This window comes from Equus asinus, chromosome 20, assembly GCF_041296235.1.
Source record: "Equus asinus isolate D_3611 breed Donkey chromosome 20, EquAss-T2T_v2, whole genome shotgun sequence".
Classification (NCBI taxonomy): domain Eukaryota; kingdom Metazoa; phylum Chordata; class Mammalia; order Perissodactyla; family Equidae; genus Equus; species Equus asinus.
Window position 1 is genome coordinate 103,140,265 of NC_091809.1, and position 27,989 is coordinate 103,168,253.

Below are 27,989 nucleotides of genomic sequence, written 5' to 3' on the forward strand. Positions count from 1 at the left end.
TCTCGAGGGCGCGTTGCTTGTGGAGATCTTTAAGAACACAGACGGCCTTTTCCCCTTCCTCAAACCAAGCCCCTTTAAATCTTGTAAAAATTCTGTGGTAGGGAAGATTCATTCATGTATTCACTCATTCGACAAACAGTTGAGTGTCTTGCCGGGTGCCAGGATTGTTTATGCAAAGAGGAAAGGACTTGGTCCTTTACTTCCAGGAATTTACTACTCAGCTGAGGATCCAGATAGAAACTGGAAAGCATTTTTAGTCTACAGCCTGAGGGGGGTTGGGGGGGGGGAGAGGCCGAAGTGTAAGAAGTTTGTACTGTGGGAGTACAGAGGAGGAACAGTAGGGGTGAATTCTGGGGATGGGCGGTTGGTGGTCAGGCACAGCTTTTACCAGGAGGGGACCTTTGAGAGTTGTGTCTTGAAGGCTTTGTAGGGGGTTTTCCAGGTGGACGAGGTGGGGAGAGCATTCCAGGCAGAGGGCTCCGCTTGTGCAAAGGCGGGGAAGCATGCGAGGCTCTGCCCGGTTGGTTGTGGCAGCTGCTTAGGGAGCTTGGGTTTTACATGCCACTTGGCACTGCTTGCACACTAGAGGCCACATATTTCTTCTACAGAAATTGTCAGGAGAATCAGACAGATGGGGTCTTGTATGTCAGTTCTTTCACTTAAGTTTATTGTAGCTTGACAGGGTGTGATCGGCAGCTTATTGGGGGCAGCCTCTTTGATTTCGCCCGGGAACCATCATCCCCACATCACACATCCATCCTCTCAGGTAGCAGAGGCTGCCTTGTGATTAGTTTATCAGGATCCCAACAGCCGCTTGGAAAGTTTATTTGTCAAGTAGGACGATTGTTGTCTGGGCTGTTAACAGTCCAAGATGAAAAAAACATGTGGTTCACTTAGTGAGCTGCTCAGATAGCACTGCCTTTTAATGGGAATGAATAGATGATATCAGGCACATTTTAATTAAAGCAGGGCTGCACTGCGGTAGCAGTTACATAGGAAAAGATCTAATGATAGGTGTCACAGGAAGCTGCTGAAATTGCTCATTGTTCAGAGAACTTGTTTCAGGGAATAAAGCGGAGACCAGATAGGAGGTGCTGTTCTCCAGATCTTGTTATTTCTGGGTGAAAAATGATTCTGGGGTTTCCAGGTATATCACTAATAATGGAAATTTAGAGGGCTACAATATTAGCAGTAATAAGGCATTAGGTCCATGAATTTTCTCCAATGGCCTGGAAGTGTGAATAACATAAAACTCACTGATTTCTTCTCCATCACTTTCCAGTTTGTTTTGGACACCAGCGCAGGGGCGGAAGGAGCCCCTGGGACCAAGAGAGTGCCTTTTGCTGCCACCTGCTGGGATGGAGAGCTTTTCTTTTTAAGCACCTCCCAGGCCGGTCCTTAACTAGGAATTGAATACAGAGCTGTGAACAGAGCCCCCAGCCTCCAGTGTCCTTGTGAAGCACTGGCTGACTTGGAACAGGTATAGAGCGTATTCTTCAAGGATATTGCTTTGGGATTACTAAGAACCTTTGTAGGAGTCCAGGGGCTCAAATCTGAGAAGGGTTCTGAAATCCTGCTTTTAAATGAGGTCTTGGAGCATCTCTCCAGTGTCATATTCCTCTCCATGGAGCAGGGGACAACAGCTGCCATCATGGCCAATGAGCCGGATTAGATTTGAAGTGAGCCAGACCCAGGAGGATTTTCTTGGGAGCTTAGGCATGGGACCCTGAAGGTGACTGAGTGGGCTTTGAGCCTGCGCACTCCCTGGGCAGGGCTGAGGAGGGCCAGCAGCAGGTGCCCTGGGGTATCAGAGTGGAGGTTCAGAATCCCAGAGCCAGGCCTCAAGTGCCTCTGCGACCTTGACACCCTGCCTTCCAGGTTTTAAAAAATATTTCTTCCCCAGAAGTTTTGATCCTGCTTCATTCCAGTTCCCAGCTGCAGCCATTTGTAGAGCACTTATGGCCGAAGTAGAAAACTTTCATAGAGTTTCCTGGCAAAGGGTGGGAGCTCCATGCTTGGACAAGAAGTGGAAACATTAAAATAAAAAAAATTATTTTTATGGAACCAACTCTCTCATACTCCATGAGGTTCAGGAGAGGCCATGTAAGCACTGCCTTGCTAATAGATGTTCTGATTCCTTAGGCAGTGTGCAAAGTGCTATCTTTTACACATCATGCTATTGGCACCAGGCATTTTCATCCTGAAGGGGACCAATTAAAGGGAGAGAAGAAACTGTATCTGGAAGCCTAATTGACTTCCCTTGTTCTGTTTTTATGGGATGTTTTCATAGCAAGAGCAGTACAGTTATCTTAAAGCCAGGAAAGCCCCTTCTCTTGTGGCTTGTAGGGGGAGGAGCGAATAGCAATTTAACATATCGATTTCACAAAGCACAGCCAGAGTGAGATGTCCATCCAGGGCAGTTAGGCATATGGAGGGATTGGGAGCAATGGGGCCATCTGTACCTTTTGTATGATTCCAGTGGAGTTGAGGACCAGGGAGCAGGAATGGTCTGGAGAGCTGGTCTTAAGACAGACAGATACAGCTTATGCCAGCTGCATACCAGCTGTGTGCTAGGAGGTTTCATGTCGTCATCACTGAAACTTCACGAGGCTGGGAGGCAGGTATTATCATCCCCATTCTATGGATGGGAGAACTGAGGCTCGGAAAACTGAAGTGATGTTTTCAAGGGCACAGAGATAGAGGGAAGGGACAGGACTGAAACCGGCTCTTAGTTTAGTGTTGTTTCTACAACACTTTCTGGATTGAGGGTGCTGTGTTCTTATCTGGGGATGGCGATCCAAGGGCACCATTGGGTGTTCTGCTAGTTCTGCAGAACCTGTTTGGGTGCCTCTTAGGCTTATCCAGTTGGAGGGCTCATGCTCTGGGAGATTCGGGCATCTTAAGGGTGACCATCGTAGTGGATCTTTAGTCCCTGCGTTGGTCAGCTATTGCCGCAATAATATTGCATAATAGACCACTCCAAACTCAGTGGCTTAAAACAGCATTTATATTGGTTCACATGTCTGTAGATTGGTTTGGTGTTGGCCAGGATTGGCTGGGCATGGTCCCAGACTCTGGTAGGGTATCTGCTCCAAGTGTCTCAGTCTCCCTGGACCTGTGGACCATCAGGGCCATGTTCTTCTCATCGTGATGCAGAGGTATGAGAGAACAAGCCCCACAACACAAGGGCATTCAAGAACCTGCTTGTGTAATGTCGCTAACATCCCAGTGACCCAAACAAGTTACCTGACTGGGCCCAAAGTCAAGGGATGGGGAGGTTTACTCCCACTCCAGTGGAAGGAACTGCAAGCTACACAGCAAAGGGTATGGACGGGGAGGGCTAGCCATTTGAAGCCAATAATTCAGTCAACCTCAGTCCTTTTAGAAAATTTCCTTGGCCCAAATGCCATCTTGTCCTCTCAGGTATCCTTGGATATGCATGTTTCTCTGAGGTCACTGCACCCAAAACAATGATTGGGCATCCACTCATCAGTTAATTAATTGGCTCCCAAGTTGAGGGCCTGCCATGTGTCAGGCTCTGTGCGAGGCACTGGGGCTCCAGGGCTGCTTCCTCCCTCTCGTGTCCTGCTAAGGGCACATTCCCCACGCCACCTTCCAAATTCCTGGCCAGAGAAAGAGCAGCTTGGAGGTCCTCTGAGATCACTCTTGATTTAATTTCTGCCATACAGGTGTAGAAAACTATAGATCAAACTGAAATATTAGTTCCTTTCCTGCCTTTTCAAGGTGAGTACAGAACGGCTGATTTCTAAGCTCACTTGGAGGAAAACATCACCAGTCTCACCAAGAGGCTCGTGGTGCTGTGACGTGGGCTGAAAGGCCCCCATTAGCCCTGTGTCTCTTTGCACAGACTTCCATCTGTCTTTGCGAGTTGAGTCTGTATGAGGGATGAGCAGTGTCAGGCAGGTAGAATGGACACTCACGTGAGGTCATGCTGTAAATCGGAGCACATCCCACTCCTCCCCTCCTCAAACACATACCTTAAAGCCCTCCGATGATATCCTGCTGCAGTTAGAATAGTGTCCAGCTCCTTGTTGTGGCTCACAAGGCAGCGCCTACTTTCTGGCCCCATTTTCCACCACTCTGCCTCAGCCCTGCCCTGGCCCACTCTGCTCCAGCTACACGAGCCTTTACTCTGTTCCTTGAACACAACAAGTTTGCTCCTTCTGTGCATTTTCTGTTCTCTAAACTGGAAAGCTTTCCTCCCAGGTCTTCCCATCACCGGCCCCTTCCAGTCATTCGGGTCTCAGCTCAGAAGAACCTTCCCACACCATCCTTTCTAAAGCTCCCACCCAAATTGCTTTCTGTTCCGTTGCTCTGTTTTATTTTCTTCACAGCATTCATGGCCATCTCGAATTACCTTCTTTGCTTGTTTATTGTTTGCCTTCATCTAATGTGGTCATCCCTCATTGGAATGCACTCTCAGTGAGGACATCTCCAGTGCCCAGCACTGTGTGTGTTGCTGAGCAAGCATTCAGCAATACGTGTTGAAAAAGTACTGAGTGAATGCAGAATGAACGGAAGGAAGAGTTGTCTTTGGGTAAACTGGCTAATAACTGGCAGCATTTGCAAGGAGAAAACTTAAATCTTCAGTTCAGAGGACAAAGGGAAGCCTGACAAACACTGAGAAGGCAGATATATGCACTGTGCCTTTAATTTAACTCTGTCCGCCTTGGCAATGAGAGGCTTCAGCTCCAAAGGGCCTTCGCTGACCAGCTTTCTGTTGACAGAAGCCCAGATTGCTGGAGCAGTCCCTGTTTTCTCACAGGAAGAGAGTAAGGAGAGGGTAGATTTCCTTCCCCAAGTCTTAGGGGTCAGGGTTGAAGGTGGGAGGACAGATGAGGTTGTAGTAGCTTGCGATGCTCTGATGGACATTGGCTCAGTCTCTCTAGGACAAGTTGGGTGCAAGCTCTTCAGATCTTGCCTCAGCGCCCGCATTACCAGCAGACCCAAGGTGACAGCTGTTGCTGATTAAAACATTTCCAACTGTGCAGTCGGAATTGCACTATTGAGATGCTAAGTGTAGATAGACACAGCCCTTATGAGTGGCTTAAACACAGTCCCTTAGCATGATCTCCAGCCTTATTAATACATATGTAATTGGAAGTCACTTTGCAATCATGAGTGAATCATGCCACAGAACGCCCCTTGGGTGAGAGGCAGCCTTAGGCATTCACCTTTCTCAGACAAGGCAATAGGGGGCTCAGGGCCATGTTTCTCTGCACTGAGATTTTCCAACAGAATTGTCAGGGTATGTAACTTTCCATTCAGGAATCCCGTGAGGTAGAAATACACATCTCATTCCAGGGATTCTCTTTTTTGCCTGATCCCTCCGCCACCCCTCTCCTCAGGGACAGCCCCTCTCCATCATGTCCTGTTTATCACAGGTGGTTGTGCCGGATGGACAGGGATGCTCTCTGGAGGTGTTCATTGGTGACGGCGGTGTCAGATTTTGCTACTGCATCCCTCTCTGGAGCAGGTATATCAGGACCACAATCCTGTATCCACGGTCTCCAGTCTAAAAAAGCTTGGAAACCCAAAGTGTCTTCATAACTCACCTGACAGTAAAACCTACACTGAGCTGAACTCACTTGGTGGCAAAACTTGACCTCAAGAGATATGAGGCTATTTATAGTCTTTGTTTAGCCAGTTAGAGGAAAACGTCATACTTTGTGCTCCAGAAATATTGTATTTGATTATGGGGTGCTGATTCAGACTTTGCTGAGGGTGTTACATAAAATGTAGTATATAGGCCATCTTACCTTCCTAACATATGATACATTCTGAAGCTGGAATATATTTGGCCCTGAGGGTTTTAGATAAGAGATTCTCAATCTCTAATGAATAGGAAGGGGGCTGAGGGAAGGGACAAAGAAACCACAGTATGCGTGGGGTGATGGAGCCAAGACTCACTTCCTTTTCCGTCCAGGGAGAGAGCATCTCCGAGCACTCGTCCTGGCTTCCCTACCACTCCCGGCCTCCGTAACTTCTGTTCCATGTGGCTGCTAGCAGTCTGCGTTTTAAGCCAAGACAGCTCTTTGTTCCTTTTCAGTGATGGGCTTTGGGATGGACCCCGACCTTCAAATGGATATTATCACCGAGCTCGACCTCGTGAACACCACCCTTGGAGTCACTCAGGTGTCCGGACTGCACAATGCCAGCAAAGCATTTTTATTTCAAGGTAAAGGCTCTCCCTCCTTTGCATGGGGGCAGAGCTTGGGGAGGAGGGTCTCTCTGGGAAGTGTTCGTCTGGCCTGTACTTGTCGGAGGATCGTCTCCACTATTTCTCTTGTGTTATGGTCGGGGGCAATGTTCAGCAATGCTGAAGGTGTTCACAAATTTAGGGGATGTTCTGAGGCTGTGAAGGGGGCACGATGGTGAAATATTTGGTTTGGCAGTGACATATTTCCTTGGGAATTTTGGTGGAAATCTAAAGTGGAATGAATTTGTAAAGTCCTTGAAAGCCATTGGCCAGCTGTATTATTTTGACAGGATATTTTTTCAACTACTATTTACCTATACCCCCACCTCTTCCGTTCCCATGTCTGTATCTCTCATTTAATGGGTAGACCATGAGCACGGAGGATGTTTTATGGCTGTGTTCTCTTAGGAGTGCAGCTTACTTGGTTCCGTCTACTATAAACTTGGCTACAATCCCTTAAATCATTCAACAAGCAATCATAAAGGCATATTGTGTGCTTCTTAAAAGCATGTGCTGGAGCCCAACTGCCTGGGATCAGATTCCAGCCCTGCCAGTTATTGGCTTTGAGACTTTGGGCAATTCCTTAGCCTGCCTCTGCCTGTGTCCTCATCTAAAATAATAGTGCCTGCCTCATGGGGCTGTTATAGGATTAGAGGAGCTCATTCATTAAAGTGCTTAAAACAGTGCCTGATACATAGGAAATCCTCAGTAAGTACCAGCTGTTATTAGAGAACTCCTCCAATGTCCCAGGCAGCATGCTAATAGTAAGGTTACCAGTAAGAGTAAATAAAATATAGTGGAGGAAACAGTCATTACACAGGAATTATTGAATTACAGTTGCTATACTTACAATTAAGGGGGTGCAGAGGCTGCCAAATAAGAGTCTACAGGGAGATCGGATTTAGTGGGGGTGGGGAGATGGTGTCAGGGAAAGCCGACCCTGGAAAAGCGATATGTCAGCAGAGACTTGAAAAAGAATAGAAAGCCTGGGGTAAGAAGTGTGGGGGCTCCGAGCCTTCTGGGCAGAGGAAATAGTATGTATGAAGGTCTTAAGGCTGAAACCAACGGGAAGATGACTATCCTGGCTGAGGGATAGTGAGTGGCTGGAGAGGTGGGCGTGGGCTAGGGGACACTGGACGCTGTAGGTAGAGCTGATATTTAGCTGGTAGCTGTGGGTTCGGGTGCACTGATGGTTTATGGCCAGCATCCGTTCTGGTAGCCGGAGGCGAGGCCCTTGTTGTCAACTATTGTAAATAGTCCCCCTGCCCGTAGGCCATGGAACTGATTTTGTACTGTACTCTGAGAGCAGTAGGGGCTTTTTGACAGGATATTTTGGAGGCTGAAGCAGGGGAGTGACCTGATCAGACATGGCAGTCAGGCAGCCTGGATAGTCCGCTATGAAAATGCCCGGCAGGATTCTTGTAGCTCAGTCTTATGCAGATACCAAAAGGATTATTTTAGAATGACTGAACCAGTGTTATGGGATGAGATTTACATATTTACTGTGCAGATAACTTAAGCCTTGTTAGTGATATATAGCAAATCTGCAGATATTATATAATGATATATAACAAGGCTATGGATATGTTAATTTCCATTTACTCTTACTAAGGAATTGGTGAAGCACATAAGCTGGATATGATTAAGAGAATACAGACTGGATTACTTGTCTCTTTGCATCGTGCAAGGTGTGCTCAGTTACTATTGAGAGACCATGCCATTCTTCTTCTTCTTCTTTTTTTTTGGTGAAGAAGATTGGCCCTGAGCTAACAACTGTTGCCAATCTTCCTCTTTTTGCTTGAGGAAAATTGTTGCTGAGCTAACATCTGTGCCAATTTTCCTGTTTTGCATGTGGGACACCACAACAGCATGGCTTGATGAGCAGTGTGTAGGTCCGCGCCCAGGATCTGAACCTGTGAACCCCGGGCCACTGAAGTAGAGCACACGAACTTAACCACTATGCCACTGGGCCAGCCCCAAGGCCATGCCATTCTTGATCTGAGCAATGCTGACACTTTGTCAACAGAGTTTCTATGGAAGCCTGGTTCATCTGTAAGCTTCATGAAGGTGTAAGTCATGCCTATCTAGATACCTCTATGGTCCTAGGGCCAAGTATTGAGTGTGGCATATAATAGGTGATAAATAAACATTTTTGAATTGAATTAAATTCTCTTCTGTCCATGGGCTTGCTCGGTGGCATAGTGGTTAAGTTCACTGGCTCTTCCTTGGTGGCCTGGGGACCGCCAGTTCAGATCCCGAGTGTAGACCTACACACCGCTCATCAAGCCATGCTGTGGCAGCATCCCACATACAAAATAGAGGAAGATTGGCACAGATGTTAGCTCAGGGCCAATCTTCCTCACACATGCACACAAAATTTCCTTTGTCAAATGTGCTCTATAAAAGCCTTGTTGCCTGCTTTGCACGTTATTCATTCACTCATTTTTTTTTTATTCCGAAGTGTGGGCTTCCTGGGCTAGAACTCTGCTCTCTAATTGGCGTGTCCTCTGTTTTGGCAACTGCCTGGGAATGCCTACTAGGCTCCAGCCACAGGGATGGATTTCAGCTTCTTTGGTGGGAAGAGTAACTTCATTATAGGAGTTTGACTGAGGAAGGCTGTCCCTTATAGGGACCCTTGCGATTACATCGGGCCCACCTGGATAATCCAGGATGATCTCTCTGTAGCAGGGTTTATAATTTTATCACATCTGCAAAGTCCTTTTTCCCATGTAAGGTAGCATTTTCACAAGTTCTGGCAAGTAGGGCATGGATGTCTTTGGGGAGCTATTATGCTACTTACCACAAAGTCTGCCCTCTGGACCCCCAAAGATTCATGTCTGTGCCACATGCAAAATACATTCACCCCATCCCAGTACCTCCAAAAGTCTCAGCCCATTATAACATCAGCTCAGAGTCCAAAACTCATCTAATCTCATCAGCTGAAAAATTCCATTATCTCAATATCTAAATCAGATATGAGTGGGACTCTGAATATTATCCATTTTGGGGCAAAATTCCTCTCCATCTATGGATCTGTGAAACTAGAAAACAAGTAATCTGCTTCCAAAATATAATAGTGAGACAGGAATAGAATATCAATTACAGAGATTCTTATACAAAAGGAAGGGAATGGAAAGGAGAAAGGGGTCACCATTCCCAAGATATTTTGAAATCCAGCAAGGTAAACTCCACTGGGTTTTAGGGCTTGGGAATAACCCTCTGTGTTCCTTGGCTCTGCCTTCTGGGCTTGTGACTTATTCCTCTGAGTCATTCTTTTTCATGAAGAGTAGCATGTGTTTGTAGTTGAGTAGTTTTATCAGCCTGCTTCCTACCTATAGAATTTTGGGAGCCTATCAGCCTCCTTTTATTTCATCCTCTCTCTGTCCCCTTCAGGCCAAGTTGGCAGTGTTTCTGCTGGTATAACATTCTCAAGAATGTGGAGGGTCTCCTGTCCATTAGACAGGAGGCTCCTCCACAGATCTTTCTTAGGTAATGCCTTCTCTCTTCCTGACTCCTGCAAAGATGCCTGAGGGGACCCAGGCATCTCCATCTCTTCAAGGAGCCCTCTGTGTTGTTGAATATTCTGACCTTTTGATTCTTCAGAGGCACTGGCAAACGGTGGTTCAACCACATCTTGTCTTTCTCTCCAGAATAGAGTTCCCTGACGGTGAATCTCCTAGTCTTATTGTTTGTTGCAATCTGGATAGGCTGAGAATTCTCCAAATCATCAAGTCCTGGTTCTTTTTGCCTATCAGCTCTTCCCTCAGTCTCCCTCTTTCGTCTCACGTTTTACTATAAGCAGCAAGGAGAAACCGGGCTGCACCTTCAACACTTTGCTTGGAAATCTCCTCAACTAAATGTCCAAGTTCATCTTTCACAAGTTTTTCTTTCCACATGACTACAGGACACAATTCAGTGAAGCTTTCTGCCACTATATAACAAGGCTCTTCTGTCTTCTGGTTTCCAATAATGTGTGTCTCATTTCCTTTGTAGCCCTCCCTGGCAGTATTTTTTTTTCTATTTTATTTTTTATTGAGGTTATGATAGTTTACAACATTGTGAAGCTTCAGTTGTACATTATTATTTGTCAGTCATATTGTAGGTGCACAACTTTACCCTTTGTGCCCACCCCCAAACCCCCCTTTCCCCTGGTAACCACTAATCTGTTCTCTTTGTCCATGTGTTTAACTTCCACGTATGAGTGGAGTCATACAGAGACTGTCTTTCTCTATATGGCTTAGTTCACTTAACATAATATCCTCAAGGTCCATCCATGTTGTGAATGGGACGATTTTGTTCTTTTTCTGGTTGAGTAGTATTCCATTGTATAGATATACCATATCTTCTTTATCCAATCATCAGTTGATGGGCACTTAGGTTGCTTCCGAGTCTTGGCTATTGTGAATAGTGTTGCGATGAACATAGGGGTCCATAGGTCTCTTTGAATTGCTGATTTCAAGTTCTTTGGATAAATATCCAGTAGTGGGATGGCTGGTCATATGGTATCTCTATTTTTAATTTTTTGAGAAATCTCCATAATATTTTCCATAGTGGCTGCACCAGTTTGGATTCCTACTAGCAGTGTATGAGGGTTCCTTTTTCTCTACAACCTCTCCAACATTTGTTACTTTTTGTTTTGGTTATTTTATCACTGCCAGTATGTTTAATGTCCATATTTCTACTAACAGTCTGTTCACAATCACTTAAGTATTCTCTAAGACAATATAGGTTTTCTCTACCAAGCTCGTTACGTCATTCTGAGTCCTCACTAGCAGAGTCCTTAACATCTGTATTTCTATTAACATTCTGTTTAAGGCAATCCAGGCTTCTCCTATCATGCTTCTCAAGATTTTTCCAGCCTCTGCTCATTTTTCAATGTCAAATTCACATCCACTTTTTTAGCTATTTTTCACAGCAGCACCCTCCTGCCAGGTACCAAAGTCTGCATCAGTTTCCTATAGCTGCTGTAACAAATTACCACAAATTTAGTGGCTTAAAACAAAACAAATTTATTTATCATCTTACAGTTCTGAGGGTCAGAATTCCAAAATGAGCTTTAGGGGGCTGAAATCAAGGTGTTGGCAGAGCTGTTTTCCTTTGGAACCCCTATAGGAGAATCAGTCTATTGCCTTTTCCAGCTTCCAGAGGCTCCTGCATTCCTTGGCTCATGGCTGCATCACTTCAACCTCTGCTTCTGTTGTTGCATTTCCTTCTCTCTCTCTGCTTCTGTTGTCATATTGTCTTTTCTGATGTCGAAGTTTCTGCACCCTTTTTTCCCTTAGAAAGACCCTCATGAGTATATTGGGCCCACCTGGGTAACCCAGGATAACCTCCTCAGCTCAAGATCCATAACTTAATCACGTCTGCACAGTCTCTTTTGCCACATAAGGTAACGTATTTATAGGTTTTGGGATCAAGATGCAGACATACTTTGGGGAAGGTGGTATAAGCCATAGAATGGCTACCCACTCTTAGGTAGAAATATGAACAATACGACATTTCCAGGGTACTCCAAATAAGTCCTCCTTTCCAGTGCACCACTGTGCAATAGTATAATCAGTGAGCCGTATCTGTAATTTTAATTTTTGCAGTAGCCATATTAAGCAAGTAAAAAGAAACATGAAATTAACTTTAATTCTACATTTTATTTAACCCAGAATATAAAAAATATCATTTCAACATTTGGTCAATACAAAAAATTATTAATGAGATATTTTACATTTGTTTTTTACAAAGTCTTCAAAATCCAGTTTATATTTTATACTTTCAGCACATCTGAATTTGGACACTGAATTTTTGTCTGAAATAATTGATCTGTGTTTAGATTTCATAAAATTTAAAGTTGAAAAAGTAGATTCACCAATTTATTCCATACACAGTTAATTAAGTATCAGATTTAAAAAATTAAATAGCTCTATTGAGGTATAATTGACATAATAAACTGTGCATATTCAAAGTGTATAGTTTGTTAATTTTGACATAAAAATGCTAGTGAAGCCATCACCACAATCAAGACAATAAACATACCTATCATTCCAAAAGTTTTCTCTTTTTTCTTTTTATAATCCCTCCTTCCTTACTTCCCAGCCCTTATCCCCAGCCAACTACTCAGCTGCTTTCTGTCACTATATAGTAGTTTGTATTTTCTAGAATTTTATATAAATAGAACCATACAGTATCTGCTCTATTTTTTTGGATCTATATTCTTTTACCCCTCATAGTTATTTTGAGATTTATCATGTTATAACATGTAAAGTGCTTTTCTTGTAGGTGATATGTAGATGGGTCTTACTTTTTTTAAAAAAAAATCAATATGACAATCTCTGTATTTTTGTTAAGGAATTTAGACCATTCACACTTAATGCGATTATTGACAGGGTCATATTTAAATGTATCTTTTTGCCATTTGTTTTCTACCTGTTCATCTATTCTTTCCTTTTTTCCGCTTTCTGCCTTCTTTTAGATTAATTGAAATTTTTTTATGAGTCTATTTTATCTCCTTTCTTGGATTATTAACTATAACTCTTAGTTTCATTATTTTAGTGATTGCTTTAGGGTTTATGATATACGTCTTTAAAGTATGACAATCTACCTTCAGGTGATATTATATAACTTTATGTATGTTATAGGAATATTTCAATAGTATACTTTTCTCCTCCTGACATTGGATTATTATTGTTATGCATTTTACTTTTACTTGTGTTATAAACATCATATTACATTGTTGTTATTTTTACTTAATCAGCCAATTATATTTTGAACAGATTTAGATAATAAGAAAATCACATATTTACTCATTTGTTTTTCAGCCCCTTGTGTGGATTCATATTTCCATCTGGTATCATTTTCATCCTGCCTGAAGGACTTTCTTTAACATTTCTTATAGTGCAGGTCTGCTGGTGATGAATTCTTTCAGATTTTGAATGTCTGAAAAAGTCTTCACTTGAAAGATAGTTTTGCTTGGTATAGAATTCTGGGCTATTATGGTATCCTCAAGGTCACTAAAATCTTCTTCTGTGTTGTCTGCTATTAGTATCATTCAGTTATTCTTTTCTCTCATATATTGTAGTTTCATCTCGGCAAGTTCAGTTTGACCCTTAAAAATCTTTGTCTCCATCTAACTAAATAGTTAGATGGAGATACAGTTGTAACTGTTTTTCAATGTCCTTGACAGCTAATTATAATATTTGTATCAGTGCTGGGTTGATTCTGATTACTTTTTCTTCTGCTTTGTGCTTCCTTGCATGCCTGGTAATTTTTGATTGAATTCTACACGTTGTTAATTTTACCTTGTTTGGTACTGGGATATTTTATATTCTAATAAATATTCTTGAGTTCTGTTCTAGGACACAGTTAAGTACTTGGAAACAATTTGATCCTTTTGGATTCTACTTTTAGGATTTGTTAGTGCTAGTGTTAATAGCTAAGTAGAGCTAATTATTTCCCATCACTGAGGCAAGACCTTCTGTGTTCTCTACCCAATCCCTATGAATTGTGAGATTTTCCAGTTTGACTGGCAGGAATAGGTACTATTCTCAGCCCTGTATGTATGCTGGGCACTGTTGCCTTTTTGGTGGCTTTTTTCTGCCCTTGAGTATTTTTCTCATGTGCATGCACTGATCAGTACTCTGCTGAGAGAGATCCATATTTTTCTCTCTGTGCTGTTTTGTCTCATGTATCCTGTGAAATCTAGGTGCCTTGATCTCCCCAGACTCTCAGCTTCTTTATCTCAACTCAGGGAGATGACTGGGCTTTGCCTTCATTCCTCCTCCCTATGCTCAGGCCTGGAAACTCAGAACAGTAAGCTTGGGTAATTGTAGGGCCATCTCTTTTGTTTTCATCTCTCAAGGATTACTGCCCTTCATTGGCTGATGTCCAGTGTGTTGAAAACTGCTGTTTCATTGAATATTCATTTGGAATTTAAATTCAAATTGAATAAAATCAAAAATTCATTTCCTCCACCACACAGCCATATTTCAAGTGCTCAATTGCCCTGTGTGGCTTGGGGTTAACATAGTGGACAGTGCAGGTCTAGAGAGGCTCAGAGATTTTACTGTTTCACATGGTTCAGTTGATGTGGGCAAGCTACAAAATCCTATCTTTCAACGTTAATACATGATAGTAACTTCCAAACTACTTAAGCTCTCTGCTTCAAGGTACCCCCATTTACTCACTGATTAAATGGGGTAATAATACTATATATGGCTGTAGTAAGGATGAAATAAATCAATACACGTAAAGTGTTAGAACTGTACTTGGTACATGGTGAGCTCTCATTAAATGTGAGTCTGTATATTTTTAAGTAATAGGGTGTAACTTTGGGTTCTTCTCCCGTGTGGATTATCTGTCTTGTGGATTATTGATGTCAGATTTTAATCTGCAGAGGTAGATTGAGATAGTGGGAAAAGCAGAGGATTGGGGAGGGGACAGAAGATTAGGGCTTAACACTTTATATGTATTAATTTATTTCCTCCTCACCACAACCATATAAGATAAGTACTATTATTACCCCATTTTATCAATTAGTAAATGGGAGAAACTTGAGGCAGTACTTAGCAGTTCTGGTGGATATGTCTCTTACTGTCTTCAAGCCTCAGTTTCCTCATCTGGAAATGGGTCTGATTATGAGAAGTAAGTGACAGCGTATGAGAAAGAACTTTAAAAAGTGTAAAGTGTAAAAAAACAAATTCATTATTCTTTCCCTCCTTTATTTTTATTTCTTCTCATACGTCACCATCCTGAGTTCAGATCTAAGTTAATGTGTATTAAGGGAGTGAAAACCTTCTTTTCAGTGCTGGCCTATTAATAATATTGATAAACTTAAGTAGAAAGTTCACTTAACTGGAAACACTCCTGTAATACCAACTCTGAAGCCTGATAGGATTTATTTTGTGGCTACTCAGCTTTTTAAGGGTATCCTTGTCACTGCTGTCTTTGAATAGTGCAAAGATTTGAATAAGTAAGATTTTTGTTTTCTTCTTTCCTGAAACAAATTGTATTTTATTAGAGATTGGAGATGGGGGTTAGGAGATTGAACAGCTATGTGTAAGAGTGGCATAGATCTTTTCTAAGCTGAAACATATCCTAAATACCAGCATTAGAGTTTCACAATCATTTTGGAATAGCTCTGCTTTGCTTTGAGTGGGACAGAGAAGATCTGAGAGTTTAGAACTGTGCTTCTCCTGACTGACAGTGCCTTAGTGTTGCGTAGTTGAGAGGATGTGTCTGTCCATTGGTGTTTCATTTACAGAAGTGAATTAGAATATGCATGAGTGCAAATTCTGTAATGTGTTGCCTTTTTTTTTCTGACGGGAAAGTGCTACCTTTCAGGAGTTCTATTTTAGAAGAGTTTCTAAAGAAAAAAATAGATCGCATCAAGTAGCTTGTTTTATGTCCCTAGATAGAACAAAGGCTAATGTGGGATACTTTGAGAAGATGGAGCCTTTTAGTCCCTGTTTGCATTCTGGGCTTTGAGCTAGATGTTGTGGAGGACACAGATGAATAAGGCAAAGATACTGGCCTCCAGGGGCTTGCAGTCTAGAAGGGCAAACACAGTGTGCCCTCAGACGCTCTTAACGTGGAGGAGAAGAGATCTGGCTTGCAGTGGGGTGTGGATAACGTCCCCAGGATGGTGAAGAGAGAAATTGCTTCTCACTAGATCACCTGGGGAAGGCTCCTTGGGGGAGGCGGCACCTCAACCAGACCTTGAAAGATGGACAGGAATTAAATATGTGGTTTCTGTTTCATAGGAGCTCTGCCCACGTCTAATGATTTTCACAAAACGGAGCTTGAAACTTGAGCTATAGCTCTTAATGCTTAGAAAATGTGAGTAAGATGGAGTTACCCAAAGGGTTTGTTTAATGCTGATCTTCCAGATTTCCTGCCACCCACTATTGCCCAAGTCTGAATTGTTTTTTCTGTTGATTGGATGCGCCTAGTCGCTAATTACCTCTGGGAGCGTTTACAAGTCAACCTCACTTTGAGTGGAGTGATTTAGTATAACTTTGCATTTAATCAATTAGTGGAGTGATTCAGTTCACATCCAGCATCTCAAATATAGGTATTTTTGCTTTTGCCAAAATAAAACTCAAGCAAGCTGCGGGAGGAGAGTGGGTTTTCAAGTCCCACTCTGGGGCAAATTAACACCTGCACTGGCATATTCTGGAAAAATCATTGAATGGCTATGTGACTAAATGGATATCATAGAGCAAATAAACTCTATTTATTTCCCAAACCTGCACACTTCTATCATCTGCATTAAAATTTATTTTCTCAGTCATGCTGCTTCTCCCATCAAATAGTACATTAAGGAAAGTAGAGATGGAGAGAGGTGGCGGAGGGTGTAAACAGATAAGAATTTTTTGGTGAACTCTTAGGTGTGTGAGCCAATTCCACACTAACAAATCGACCTTGGGCAAATTGCTTTAGCTCCTAGAATTTGTTTCCTCTTTGGACCTTGGGTAATAACGATAATGTCTGTGATACAAGATAGTTTTAAGGGTTAATTTAGGCAATATAAATTCATTGGAGGCAGTAAAAAGAAATTTAAATTTTAATAATATTATTGAGTATTCAGAAAATACACATTTTTTCATTACATAAATATTTAGTGGATACCTACTATGTGCTAGGCACCCTTTCAAGCACAAGGAGCGCAGCAGATTGCAAATCAGACAAAGTTCAGCTCTTGGGGGAAACAGACAATGAGCAAATAACTAACGAAGTATAAAGTAAGTTCCGATAACTTAAAAAAATTCGTATATTTAAATTCAGGAAAATATTGCTGTGTTGTTTTCTCTCAAGGAGTATATACTGTATTTCTAATTACCTACCGTACTCAATTCCTAATGAATATGGATAACCGTTGTCTGAAATTTCTAAAGAAGGGTTGTCTCAACACCTGAAACTTATTTGCCTTTTAATCTTTCCACACACTCCTAGAAGTATACTATTTTCATATCTGTTATACAGATGAGGAAACTGAGACCCAGAGAGTTCCAGTAACTCACATGAGCTGTAGTGACAGACAAAAGATTTGAACTCAGAAGCTTATACCTGCAGAGTCTGTGTCTTAGCCCCCGTCTACCTCCTGTTGTTTTCCCTACTTCATGAGGGTGGGAAAGAATAAATAAGTGCAATATGATAGAGATATGGCTACTCTCAAAAGAAACCAAAGACAGCCACCAAAATATCTTTTTGCTGTTTTTCTTTTAAATGTTGGTCTTTTTTTTTTTTTTTTGAGGAAGATTAGCCCTGAGCTAACATCTGCTGCCAATCCTCCTCTTTTTGCTGAGGAAGACTGGCCCTGAGCTAACATATGTGCCCATCTTCCTCCACTTTATATGTGGGACACCTACCACAGCATGGCTTTTGCCAAGCGGTGCCATGTCCGCACCCGGGATCTGAACCTGTGAACCCCAGGTCGCTGAAGCTGAACGTGTGCACTTAACCACTGCGCCAAGAAGCTGGCCTCATTGGCTGGTGTTTTAAATCAACCAGGACAGATGTTTGTCTTATCAGTTGGTGAATTTCATTTAATAGAATTTTATGATTCCTTCACTTGGAGAGGCCTGCTGAATACCTAGAGATGAATACCTGGGAATCTGTTTGGCTGCTTAAAAAGAATATGCAAGAAAATCAGAATTAACCATGGGGGAACTCTTTAATATGTATCCATTTAAAATGTAGTCTCTGGCCATTTGCCCAGGGTTTTCTTGAGAGAGCTTGTGGGAGAATAAGGTGTGCATTGTCAGCAATGCTCTTTGATGAATGCTATGATTTTTAATTGGGATTTATTTTAACATATTGGGACTAAATTCTTTTCTGTGGGAATACATCTCCAAAATTAGAATGTAAATCAGTGGAAAAACTATGATTTGATATGCAAATATTTTATTTAAATACAACTTTTCATGGATGCAGCCAATGCATGAAGTGGAGCCAAGACGTACAAGCTAGGCTGGCTCAGTCCTCGTATTTACAGGCTGCTAACAAAATAAGGCACACAAGCCACCTGGCAGCATGGGATTGAGAGCAGGCACACGCCCATGTGCCTGGGGACCAGGTTCTCGCTCGGCTCTTTTACTGTTGACTCCTGGGTGTACCACTTAACTTCTCTGGGCCTCAGGTCTTTAAAGTCATGGAATTTTTACCTTGACGAGGAATTATTTTGTAAAAGAAAAGAAAAATATGGACAAGCACAAAGGATGATACAGGCAACAATGTTGTAGCTGTCCCCTAGAATCAATAAATGTTAACATTTTGTCATATTCGCTTAGAACCTTAAAGGAAATTACAGGATAAGTTGAAGTCCATCTGTTCCCGTCCCTGTTCCTTTTCTCTCTCAACTTCCCTAAAGGCCATCACTAACATGGCTGATGAGTATTTAGTCCGTGTGCGTGTATACAGGTGTGCGTGGGTGTGTGTGCACACACATGCTTATATATCACCACATTTATGTATTTATATGTGTCCATATACAAGACCCGTAACAGAGCAGGCATGTACTATATGCCCATGTAGGGTGTAGGAGCTAAACCTACCGCCTTTGGAGCCACACTGCGTAGACCCACATCCCACCTCTGGCTCTTCCTGGCTGTGTGGACTCGGGGAAGTTCTTTAGCCTCTTTTTGCCTCATTTTTCCAAGGTGTAATATGGGATAATAAAGCGTCTATCTCGTAGGATTGTTCTGTGGATTAAGTGAGCTGGTTCACATAATGTATTAAAACATCATTGGGCCTATGGTAAACATTCCGTGCATGTGAGCTGTTGCTTTAAATAGCTTAACAAATTATATAAATGGCATCGTACAGTATGGCTCTTTCTGAAACTTACCATCTCACTCATCACTGTTCTTTTAAGGACATATAGATCTAGTTCATTCATTTGAACTGCTGCATAACAGCACAATGAATTCATCCATTTGCTCATCGATGGAAACTTGGCTTGGTTCAGATTTCTGACAAACAAGACTTCAAAGTACATCTTTGTGCATGCCTCTTGCCCACACTTCTTCAATTCTTAAAATATGTGCCTCACCAAATAGGGGATTCTTTAAGGGCATGCTTAATTGTCCAACAATCCGTTAGTCCAGTCCTATGCTTGGTCACCCTCCGTGATGGACATAACACGACATCATGAGTCGGCTCGTATTATTTTTGGACTACTATGTTAGAAATAATTTAAGGGAAGACAGATTTTGGTTTGATACAGTGCCCTTCCATTGGTCCTGCTTAAATAACTCCAGGCACGTTTGCCATCTTTTGGTTCCTTGAATCCCCCAGGATTTCCCCTGACCCATGCTGTCATTCTTGCTTGTCTTTTGCCTGGAAGACCTCCTGGTTCCTGCACTTTGTGTATCTGGCTCTTGGTCTTAAATGTTGCTTCCTCAAGGAAGTAATCTTAACTTTGAGGGTCCTCCATTTTATTGTCAATCACCACTTCCTGGTGTTTAGTCCTTCAGAGTTCTTTTCATAAATTGAAATTATATATTTCTTATTTCATTTAATCTTTTTGTCCCCTGGTAGATCATAGGTAACGCCATGACTCCACTTGTCTTGTTTTCCGTTATAAATCAGTACCTAGCACAATGCCTGGCACTTACAGTTGGCACTTAAGAAAGATTCATTCAGGTGATGCATAAAGAAATGATTTAATGAGGCACTTGTGACCACAGAAGAAAAGTTTAAATCCCTTTGCTGTGAGATATCCTCTCAGATATTTGCAGACAGCTTTCAAGGTCTCCCTGCCTCCTTTCTCCAGCTAAGCATTCCTGGTTACTTCAGCAGATCCTGAGGGGACATCACTTTGAATTTCCCCATCGTTTTCTCTCATTCGAACACCTGGGCATTTGTCTGTGTTCCTAATGATGTTTGATGTCTTGAACTAAACATGGTGCTTCCTGTCTGGTCTGACCAGGACACAGCAGAGCATCCCCTCCTTGTTCCAGTTCATATGTTCCTATTCCTGCAGCCCCATCACAGAATTAATTTGTAATAAGCTTATTGTGGATCAAGACCCCTCAGAGGTTGGTTGGTTTGTTGTTTCACTTACTGTTGCTAAGCTGTGACTTCTCCCTTCTTTATCTTGTACAGTTGTTTTTCTGGACCCGTGTTTATGTCCTTATGTTCATTACCATTAAATTTCATTACCATCTATAAAAGGATAGGGTTGGATTAAATCACCGAGGTCACTTGTAGCTCTGGAAAATGGAAATGCTGTCCAATAGAACTTTCTGTGATGATGGAAATGCTCTATATCAACACTGTAGCCACAAGCCACATGTGGCTATTGAGCATTTGAATTGTGGGTAGTATAACTGAGAAAGTGAATTTTAAATTTTATTTAATTTTATGATTTAAATTTAAATTTAGGTGGCCACATGTAGCTAACGGATACTCTATTGGATAGTGCAGTTCTAGAGAAAAAGTTTCAGAAGTTTAAAAGATGAAATGGTGTGTATAACATATATGGAGAAACCAACAACAGGATAGAATGGCCTCTTCCAGGTCAGGATTCATTTACTCAGTATTCTTCTATTTATTTAATAGATTTTTTCTTTTTTTCTTTTTTCACTGAGCATCAGCAATGTGCTAGGCACAATACTGGGTGCTGGAGATCCAGCTTTGAAGTAGAGTCATGACCTCTGCTCTCATGGGACTTCCTGTCTGGTGCATTGGTCCCAGCCCTGATTTCATATTAGAATGGGAAACTAAAAAATTCTGATGCTGGGGACCTACCTTTAAGAGATTATGATTTATTTCATCTAATGTGGGGCTCACATTAGACTTTGATAGCCTTGTAAAAACTCCACTGGTGACTCTAATTGGCAGTCAGGGTTAAGAATCTCTGGTCTATGGGAAAGTGCATGCCCTTCTCAATAAATACTTGGAAAGGGTCCTGTTTAGAGTTCCACTTTGGTAGGAAGGTTTCCTGCGTATTCTAAAGTCCCCCACTTGATACCCTGATGTGACCCAGTCCTTCCTCCCCAAGTAGGAAACACTGCCTGAAACATGGTGGTCCATGACATCAGTTACGTGGTCTTATTTGTTGTGTAATGGTGTCAAACCTGCAAACATATCCTGAAGGTAAGTTATATAAGCTGTGAACTCTATCTCCTGGCAAAATATATGATTAGTCTTCAAACTGGTTTTCTCTGCCCAGTGCCTTTTTTTTTTTAATTAAGGTTATGAAAGTTAACATCCTTGTGAAATTACAGTTGTACATCATTATTAGTCATGTTGTAGGTGCACCACTTCACCCCTAGTGCCCTCCCCCCACCGCCCTTTCCCCTGGCAACCACCGATCAGTTCTCTTTGTCCATATGTTAACTACCACCTATGAGTGGAGTCATACAGAGTTCGTCTTTCTCTGTCCGGCTTATTTCACTCAACATAATACCCTCAAGGTCTATCCATGTTGTTGTGAATGGGATGACTTTGTCCTTTTTTATGGCTGAGTAGTATTCCATTGTGTATATATATATATATATATATATATATATATATATATATATACCACATCTTCTTTATCCAATCATCAGTTGCTGGGCACTTAGGTTGGTTCCATGACTTGGCTATTGTGAATAATGCTGCGATGAACATAGGGGTGCATGGAACTTTTGGAATTGCTGATTTCAGGTTCTTAGGATAGATGCCCAGTAGTGGGATGGCTGGGTCATAAGGTATTTTTATTCTTAACTTTTTGAGGAATCTCCATACTGTTTTCCACAGTGGCTGCACCAGTTTGCATTCCCACCAACAGTGTATGAGGGTTCCCTTTTCTCCACAGCCTCTCCAACGTTTGTCACTGTTGGTTTTGGATATTTTTGCCATTCTAACAGGTGTAAGGTGATATCTCAGTGTGGTTTTGATTTGCATTTCCCTGATGATTAGTGATGATGAGCATCTTTTCATGTGTCTATTGGCCATCCGTATATCTTCTTTGGAGAAATGTCTGTTCATGTCCCCTGCCCATTTTGTAATTGGGTTGTTTGATTTTTTATTGTTGAGTTGTGTGAGTTCCTTGTATATTATGGAGATTAACCCTTTGTTGGATAAATAACTTGTGAATATTTTTTCCCAATTAGTGGGCTGTTTTTTTGTTTCAGTCCTGTTTTCCCTTGCCTTGAAGAAGCTCTTTAGTCTGATGAAGTCCCATTTGTTTATTCTATCTATTGTTTCCCTCATGTGAGGGGTTATGGTGTCCGAAAAGATTCTTTTGAACCTGATGTCAAAGAGTGTACTGCCTATATTCTCTTCTAGAAGACTTATTGTTTCAGGCCTAATCTTTAGGTCTTTGATCCATTTTGAGTTTATTTTAGTAAATGGTGAAAAAGAATGGTTGATTTTCATTCTTTTACATGTGGCTGTCCAGTTTTCCCAGCACCATTTGTTGAAGAGACTTTCTTTCCTCCATTGTAGGCCCTCAGCGCCTTTGTCAAAGATTAGCTGTCCATAGATGTGTGATTTTATTTCTGGGCTTTCAATTCTGTTCCATTGATCTGTGCATCTGTTTTTGTACCAGTACCATGCTGTTTTGATTACTGTAGCTTTGTAGTATGTTTTGAAGTCAGGGATTGTGATTCCTCCAGCTTTGTTCTTCTTTCCCAGGATTGCTTTAGCAATTCGGGGTCTTTTGTTGCCCCATATGAATTTTAGGATTCTTTGTTCAATTTCTGTAAAGAATGACATTGGAATTCTGATTGGGATAGCATTGAATCTGTAGATTGCTTTAGGTAGTATGGACATTTTAACTATGTTTATTCTTCCAATCCATGTGCATGGAATGTCTTTCCATCTCTTTATGTCGTTGTCGATTTCTTTCAAGAAGGTCTTGTAGTTTTCGTTGTATAGATCTTTCACTTCCTTGGTTAAATTTATCCCAAGGTATTTTATTCTTTTTGTTGTGATCGTGAATGGGATTGAGTTCATGAGACCTTTTTCTGTTAGTTCATTGTTAGCATATAGAAATGCTACTGATTTATGTATGTTGATTTTATACCCTGCTACTTTGCTGTAGTTGTTGATTGTTTCTAATAGTTTTTCTATGGATTCTTTGGAGTTTTCTATATATAAGATCATGTCGTCTGCAAACAGCGAGAGTTTTACTTCTTCGTTGCCTATTTGGATTCCTTTTATTTCTTGTTCCTGCGGAATTTCTCTGGCCAAAACCTCCAGTACTATGTTGAATAAGAGTGGTGAAAGTGGGCACCCTTGTCTTGTTCCTGTTCTGAGAGGGATGGGTTTCAGTTTTTGTCCGTTGAGTATGATGTTGGCTGTGGGTCTGTCATATATGGCCTTTATTATGTTGAGGTACTTTCCTTCTATACCTATTTTATTGAGGGTTTTTATCATAAATGGATGTTGGATCATGTCGAATGCTTTCTCTGCATCTATTGAGATGATCATGTGGTTTTTGTTTTTCATTTTGTTAATGTAGTGAATCACGTTGATTGACTTGCGGATGTTGAACCATCCCTGTGTCCCTGGTATAAATCCCACTTGATCATGGTGTATAATCTTTTTGATGTATTGCTGTATTCGGTTTGCCAAAATTTTGTTGAGGATTTTTGCATCTATGTTCATCAGTGATATTGGCTTGTAGTTTTCCTTCTTTGTGTTGTCCTTGTCAGATTTGGGGATCAGGGTGATGTTGGCTTCATAGAATGTATTAGGGAGTGCTCCATCTTCCTCTATTTTCTGGAATGTTTGAGAAGGATAGGTATTAAATCTTCTTTGAATGTTTGGTAGAATTCTCCAGAGAAGCCATCTGGTCCTGGACTCTTATTTTTGGGGAGGTTTTTGATTACTGTTTCTATTTCTTTACTTGTGATTGGCCTATTCAGATTCTCTATTTCTTCCTGATTCAGTTTGGGTAGGTTGTATGAGTCTAGGAATTTATCCATTTCTTCTAGGTTGTTCAATTTGTTGGCATATAGTTTTTCATAGTATTCTCTTATGATCCATTGTATTTCTTTGGTATCTGTTGTGATTTCTCCTCTCTCGTTTCTAATGTTATTTATTTGAGACTTCTCTCTTTTTTTTTTAGTGAGTCTGGCTAAGGGTTTGTTGATTTTGTTAATTTTTTCGAAGAACCAAGTCTTTGTTTCATTGATCCTTTCTAGTGTCTTTTTTGTTTCAATATCATTTATTTCTGCTCTAATTTTCATTATTTCCTGCCTTCTACTGACTTTGGGCTTTGTTTGTTCTTCTTTTTCTAATACCGTTAGGTGTCATTTGATGTTGTTTATGTAAGATTTTTCTTGCTTATTGAGGTGAGCCTGTATTGCAATGAATTTCCCTCTTAGGACTGCCTTTGCTGCGTCCCAAATAATTTGGGACGGTGTGTTTTCATTTTCATCTGTCTCCAGATAATGTTTGATTTCTTCTTTAATTTCTTCAATAATCCATTGTTTGTTCAGTAGCATGTTTAGTCTCCACATTTTTGCCCCTTTCCCAGCTTTATTCTTGTAGTTGATTTCTAGTTTCATAGCATTATGATCAGAAAAGATGCTTGATATTATTTAAACTTATTGATGCTTGCTTTGTTTCCCAAGATATGGTCTATCCTTGAGAATGTTCCATGCGCGCTTGAGAAGAATGTATAACCTGCTGTTTTTGGATGAAGTGTCGTATATATATCTGTTAGGTCCATCTGATCTAATTTTTCATTTAATTCTATAATTTCCTTGTTGATTTTCTGTCTGGATGATCTATCCATTGGTGTTAATGGGGTGTTGAGATCCCCTACTATTATTGTATTGCTGTTGATGTCTCCTTTTAGTTTTGTTAATAGTTTCTTTATGAATTTTGGTGCTCCTGTGTTAGGTGCATATATATTTATAAGTGTTATGTCATCTTGGTGGAGTGTCCCTTTTATCATTATGTACTGCCCATCTTTGTCTTTCTTTATCTGTTTTGCTTTGAAGTCTACTTTGTCTGATATAAGTATGGCAACACCTGCTTTCTTTTGTTCATTATTAGCTTGGAGTACTGTCTTCCATCCCTTCACTTTGAGTTTGTGTTTGTCTTTGGGGCTGAGGTGTGTTTCCTGGAGGCAGCATATTGTTGGATCTTGTTCTTTGATCCATCCTGCCACTCTGTGCCTTTTGATTGGAGAGTTCAATCCATTCACGTTTAGAGTGATTATTGAAACGTGGGGGCCTACTGTTGCCATTTTATCACTCGTTTTCCGGTTCTTTTGCATTTTGTCCTGATGGAGAGCTGTTACTTTCTGTTATTGTCCTTCTACTTATCTCCTTTGTTCTGGATTTTGTAACCCCTTTCCTTTTTTTGATTTTTCAGGAATGAGGTTCTTCCTAAGAATTTCTTGAAGAGGAGGTTTTGTGGCAATAAACTCCCTTAACTTTTGTTTATCTGGGAAAGTTTTTATTTCTCCATCATATTTGAAGGATATTTTCACTGGGTAGAGTATTCTTGGCTGCAGGTTTTTGTCCTTCAGAGTTTTGAATATTTCATTCCAATCTCTTCTAGCCTGTAAGTTCTCTCCTGAGAAATCTGCTGATAGCCTTATGGGGTTTCCTTTGTAAGTTATTTTCTTCTGCCTGGCTGCCCTTAGTATTTTCTCTTTGTCGTTGACTTTTTCTAGTTTCACTACTATATGCCTTGGGCTTGGTCTTCTTGTGTTAACAAAGTTTGGAGATCTATTGGCTTCTGTCACATGAAGTTTCTTCTCTCTTCCCAACTTTGGAAAGTTCTCAGCTATTATTTCTTTGAACAGGCCTTCTGCCCCCTTCTCCTTCTCTTCTCCCTCTGGTATACCTATAATCCTTATATTGCATCTCCTAATTGAGTCGGATAATTCTCGGAGAGTTTCTTCATTTCTTTTTAGTCTTAGTTCTCTCTCCTCCTCTGTCTGCAGCATTTCTATATTCCTATCCTCCAAATTGCTAATTCTGTCCTCCATATTATTGACCCTACTGTTCAGAGAGTCCAGATTTTTCTTAATCTCCTCCATTGTGTTCTTCCTCTCCAGTATTTCTAATTGGTTCTTTTTTATAGTGTCAAGCTCTTTTGTGACATAGCTCCTGAACTCACTGAGTTGTCTATCTGAATTCTCTTTCAACTCGTTGAGTTTTTTAATAATGGCAGTTTTGAAATCATCGTCATTTAGGTTATAGATTTCATTGTCTTTGGGATTGTTTTCTGGGTGCTTATCATTCTCCTTCTGTTCTGGAGATTTAATATATTTTTTCATACTACTTGATGGCATGGATTTGTGCCTCTGCATAGAGATAGAGTTTAGTCGCTGCTTCCACTTGTTGCAACTGGTGTGTGGGGGGCAGCTGTTTAGACTGCACCAATCAGGAACCCTGTCAGCTGTTACTGACTGGACCTGGACCCCTCCTCATAGTCACAGTGGTCCTGTGGGGTCCCTCGTCAGTTGTGGGGGCAATCGCAAGGGGCCTCAGGCTGCTGGTGCCTACTGTTGCAGCCCACTTAGATGCGCTCCCTCCTTGAGGTCTGCAGTGGTGTTGTGGGCTTTCCCAGCAGCCAGGAGCAGGATCACCTATAATTGCCGCTTTGTCCCTAACAGAGCCCACAAGATCACACTTATCCACTATAGGTCCCAGCAGAGCTATGGGTATCTTCTGCAGTCTGTCATTAGCTCACCTAGCTGTGCTACTTTTACCCCAGGGCCTTCCCGCCTTGCAATTGCTAGTTGGGACCTCTCCACTAGTGCTGTGCAGAGGCTTTTTCTGAGGCTGCTGTAGGAACCTGGAGTTACCCCCTGGGCTACGTAGCCATTTCACCGGAGCTCCACTCTGCCCCACTCCACTCTCACAGGATCTCTGGGAGCCCCTTGCCTCGTCTGGGACATGGCCAGAGTCTGTGGGCCTGGTGGTGGCTTGTAAGCTGCTGCCTTGTGGGGAATTCTGCTCTAGGGAGCTTCCTGGTGTTCCGAATGCTGGGCGGGGCCTCCCTGCCGATGGTGAGCAGAGGCCCTCCCTCCTGGGGGGGGGTGGCACCCTGGAGTGTCCCCCCAGGCCGCAGAGCCGGGTGTTGGAGCTCCACCCAGTCCCCAAGCACATCCATGGAAAGTCCGGGCACCCCCTGCACCGACCCGTGCGCCCGAGACTGTGGGCCCAGCAGCAGCTTGCGGTCTGGTGCCATGCTGGAGAATCCACCTGCCGGGAGCTTCCTTTTGTCCTGGATTCTGGGCAGGGCCTCCCTGCCAATGGCGAGCAGAGGCTTTCCCTGCTGGGGAGGTGCGGGACCCTGGAGCCTCCCCCCGGGCTGCAGAGCCAGGAGCTGGACCTCCAACCTTGTCCCCAAGCACATCCATGGGAAGTCCGGGTGCCCCCGGCGCCGACCCGTGTGCCGGAGACCGTGGGCCCAGCGGCAGCTTGCGGTCTGGTGCTGTGCCGGGGAATCTGCCCGCCGGGAGCTTCCCTTTGTTCTGGATTCTGGGAAGGGCCTCCCTGCTAATGGCAAGTGGAGGCCTTCCCTGCCGGTGGGTGCAGGACCCTGGGGATTCCCCCTGGGCTTAGGTGTAATCACGGGGGGCTTGGGTAGGGCTGTTGTCACCTGTTTCCACCATCACTCCGCTGCTGAGTGCACACTTGGTGTGTGGCGATGCTATGGGGGAGTCTGCTGGAAGAGAGCCTCCTGCAGGAACTAGGCTGTCTGGGGGTTGGGGGTTGGGGGTCTGAGAGTTTTCACCTATTTCCACCTCCTCCCAGGGGGATGTCTGTTGGCCTTCTGATGTATAGTAGCACGAGACTCTTAGGTGTCTTGAGATGCTATC

At 42.2% G+C, this 27,989-nt stretch overlaps 1 protein-coding gene across 4 annotated transcripts in view; it reads left to right on the forward strand.

The window, feature by feature from the left end:
- The window catches only part of NELL1 (neural EGFL like 1), a 779,413-nt gene that overhangs the window by 1,984 nt on the left and 749,440 nt on the right, over positions 1-27,989 (forward strand). For all 4 annotated transcript variants that reach the window (XM_070491352.1, XM_070491350.1, XM_070491351.1 and 1 more), the window contains exon 2: positions 6,071-6,199. In XM_070491352.1, coding sequence (XP_070347453.1) covers positions 6,071-6,199 — 129 coding nt within the window. The remainder of the gene's footprint in view (positions 1-6,070; positions 6,200-27,989) is intronic.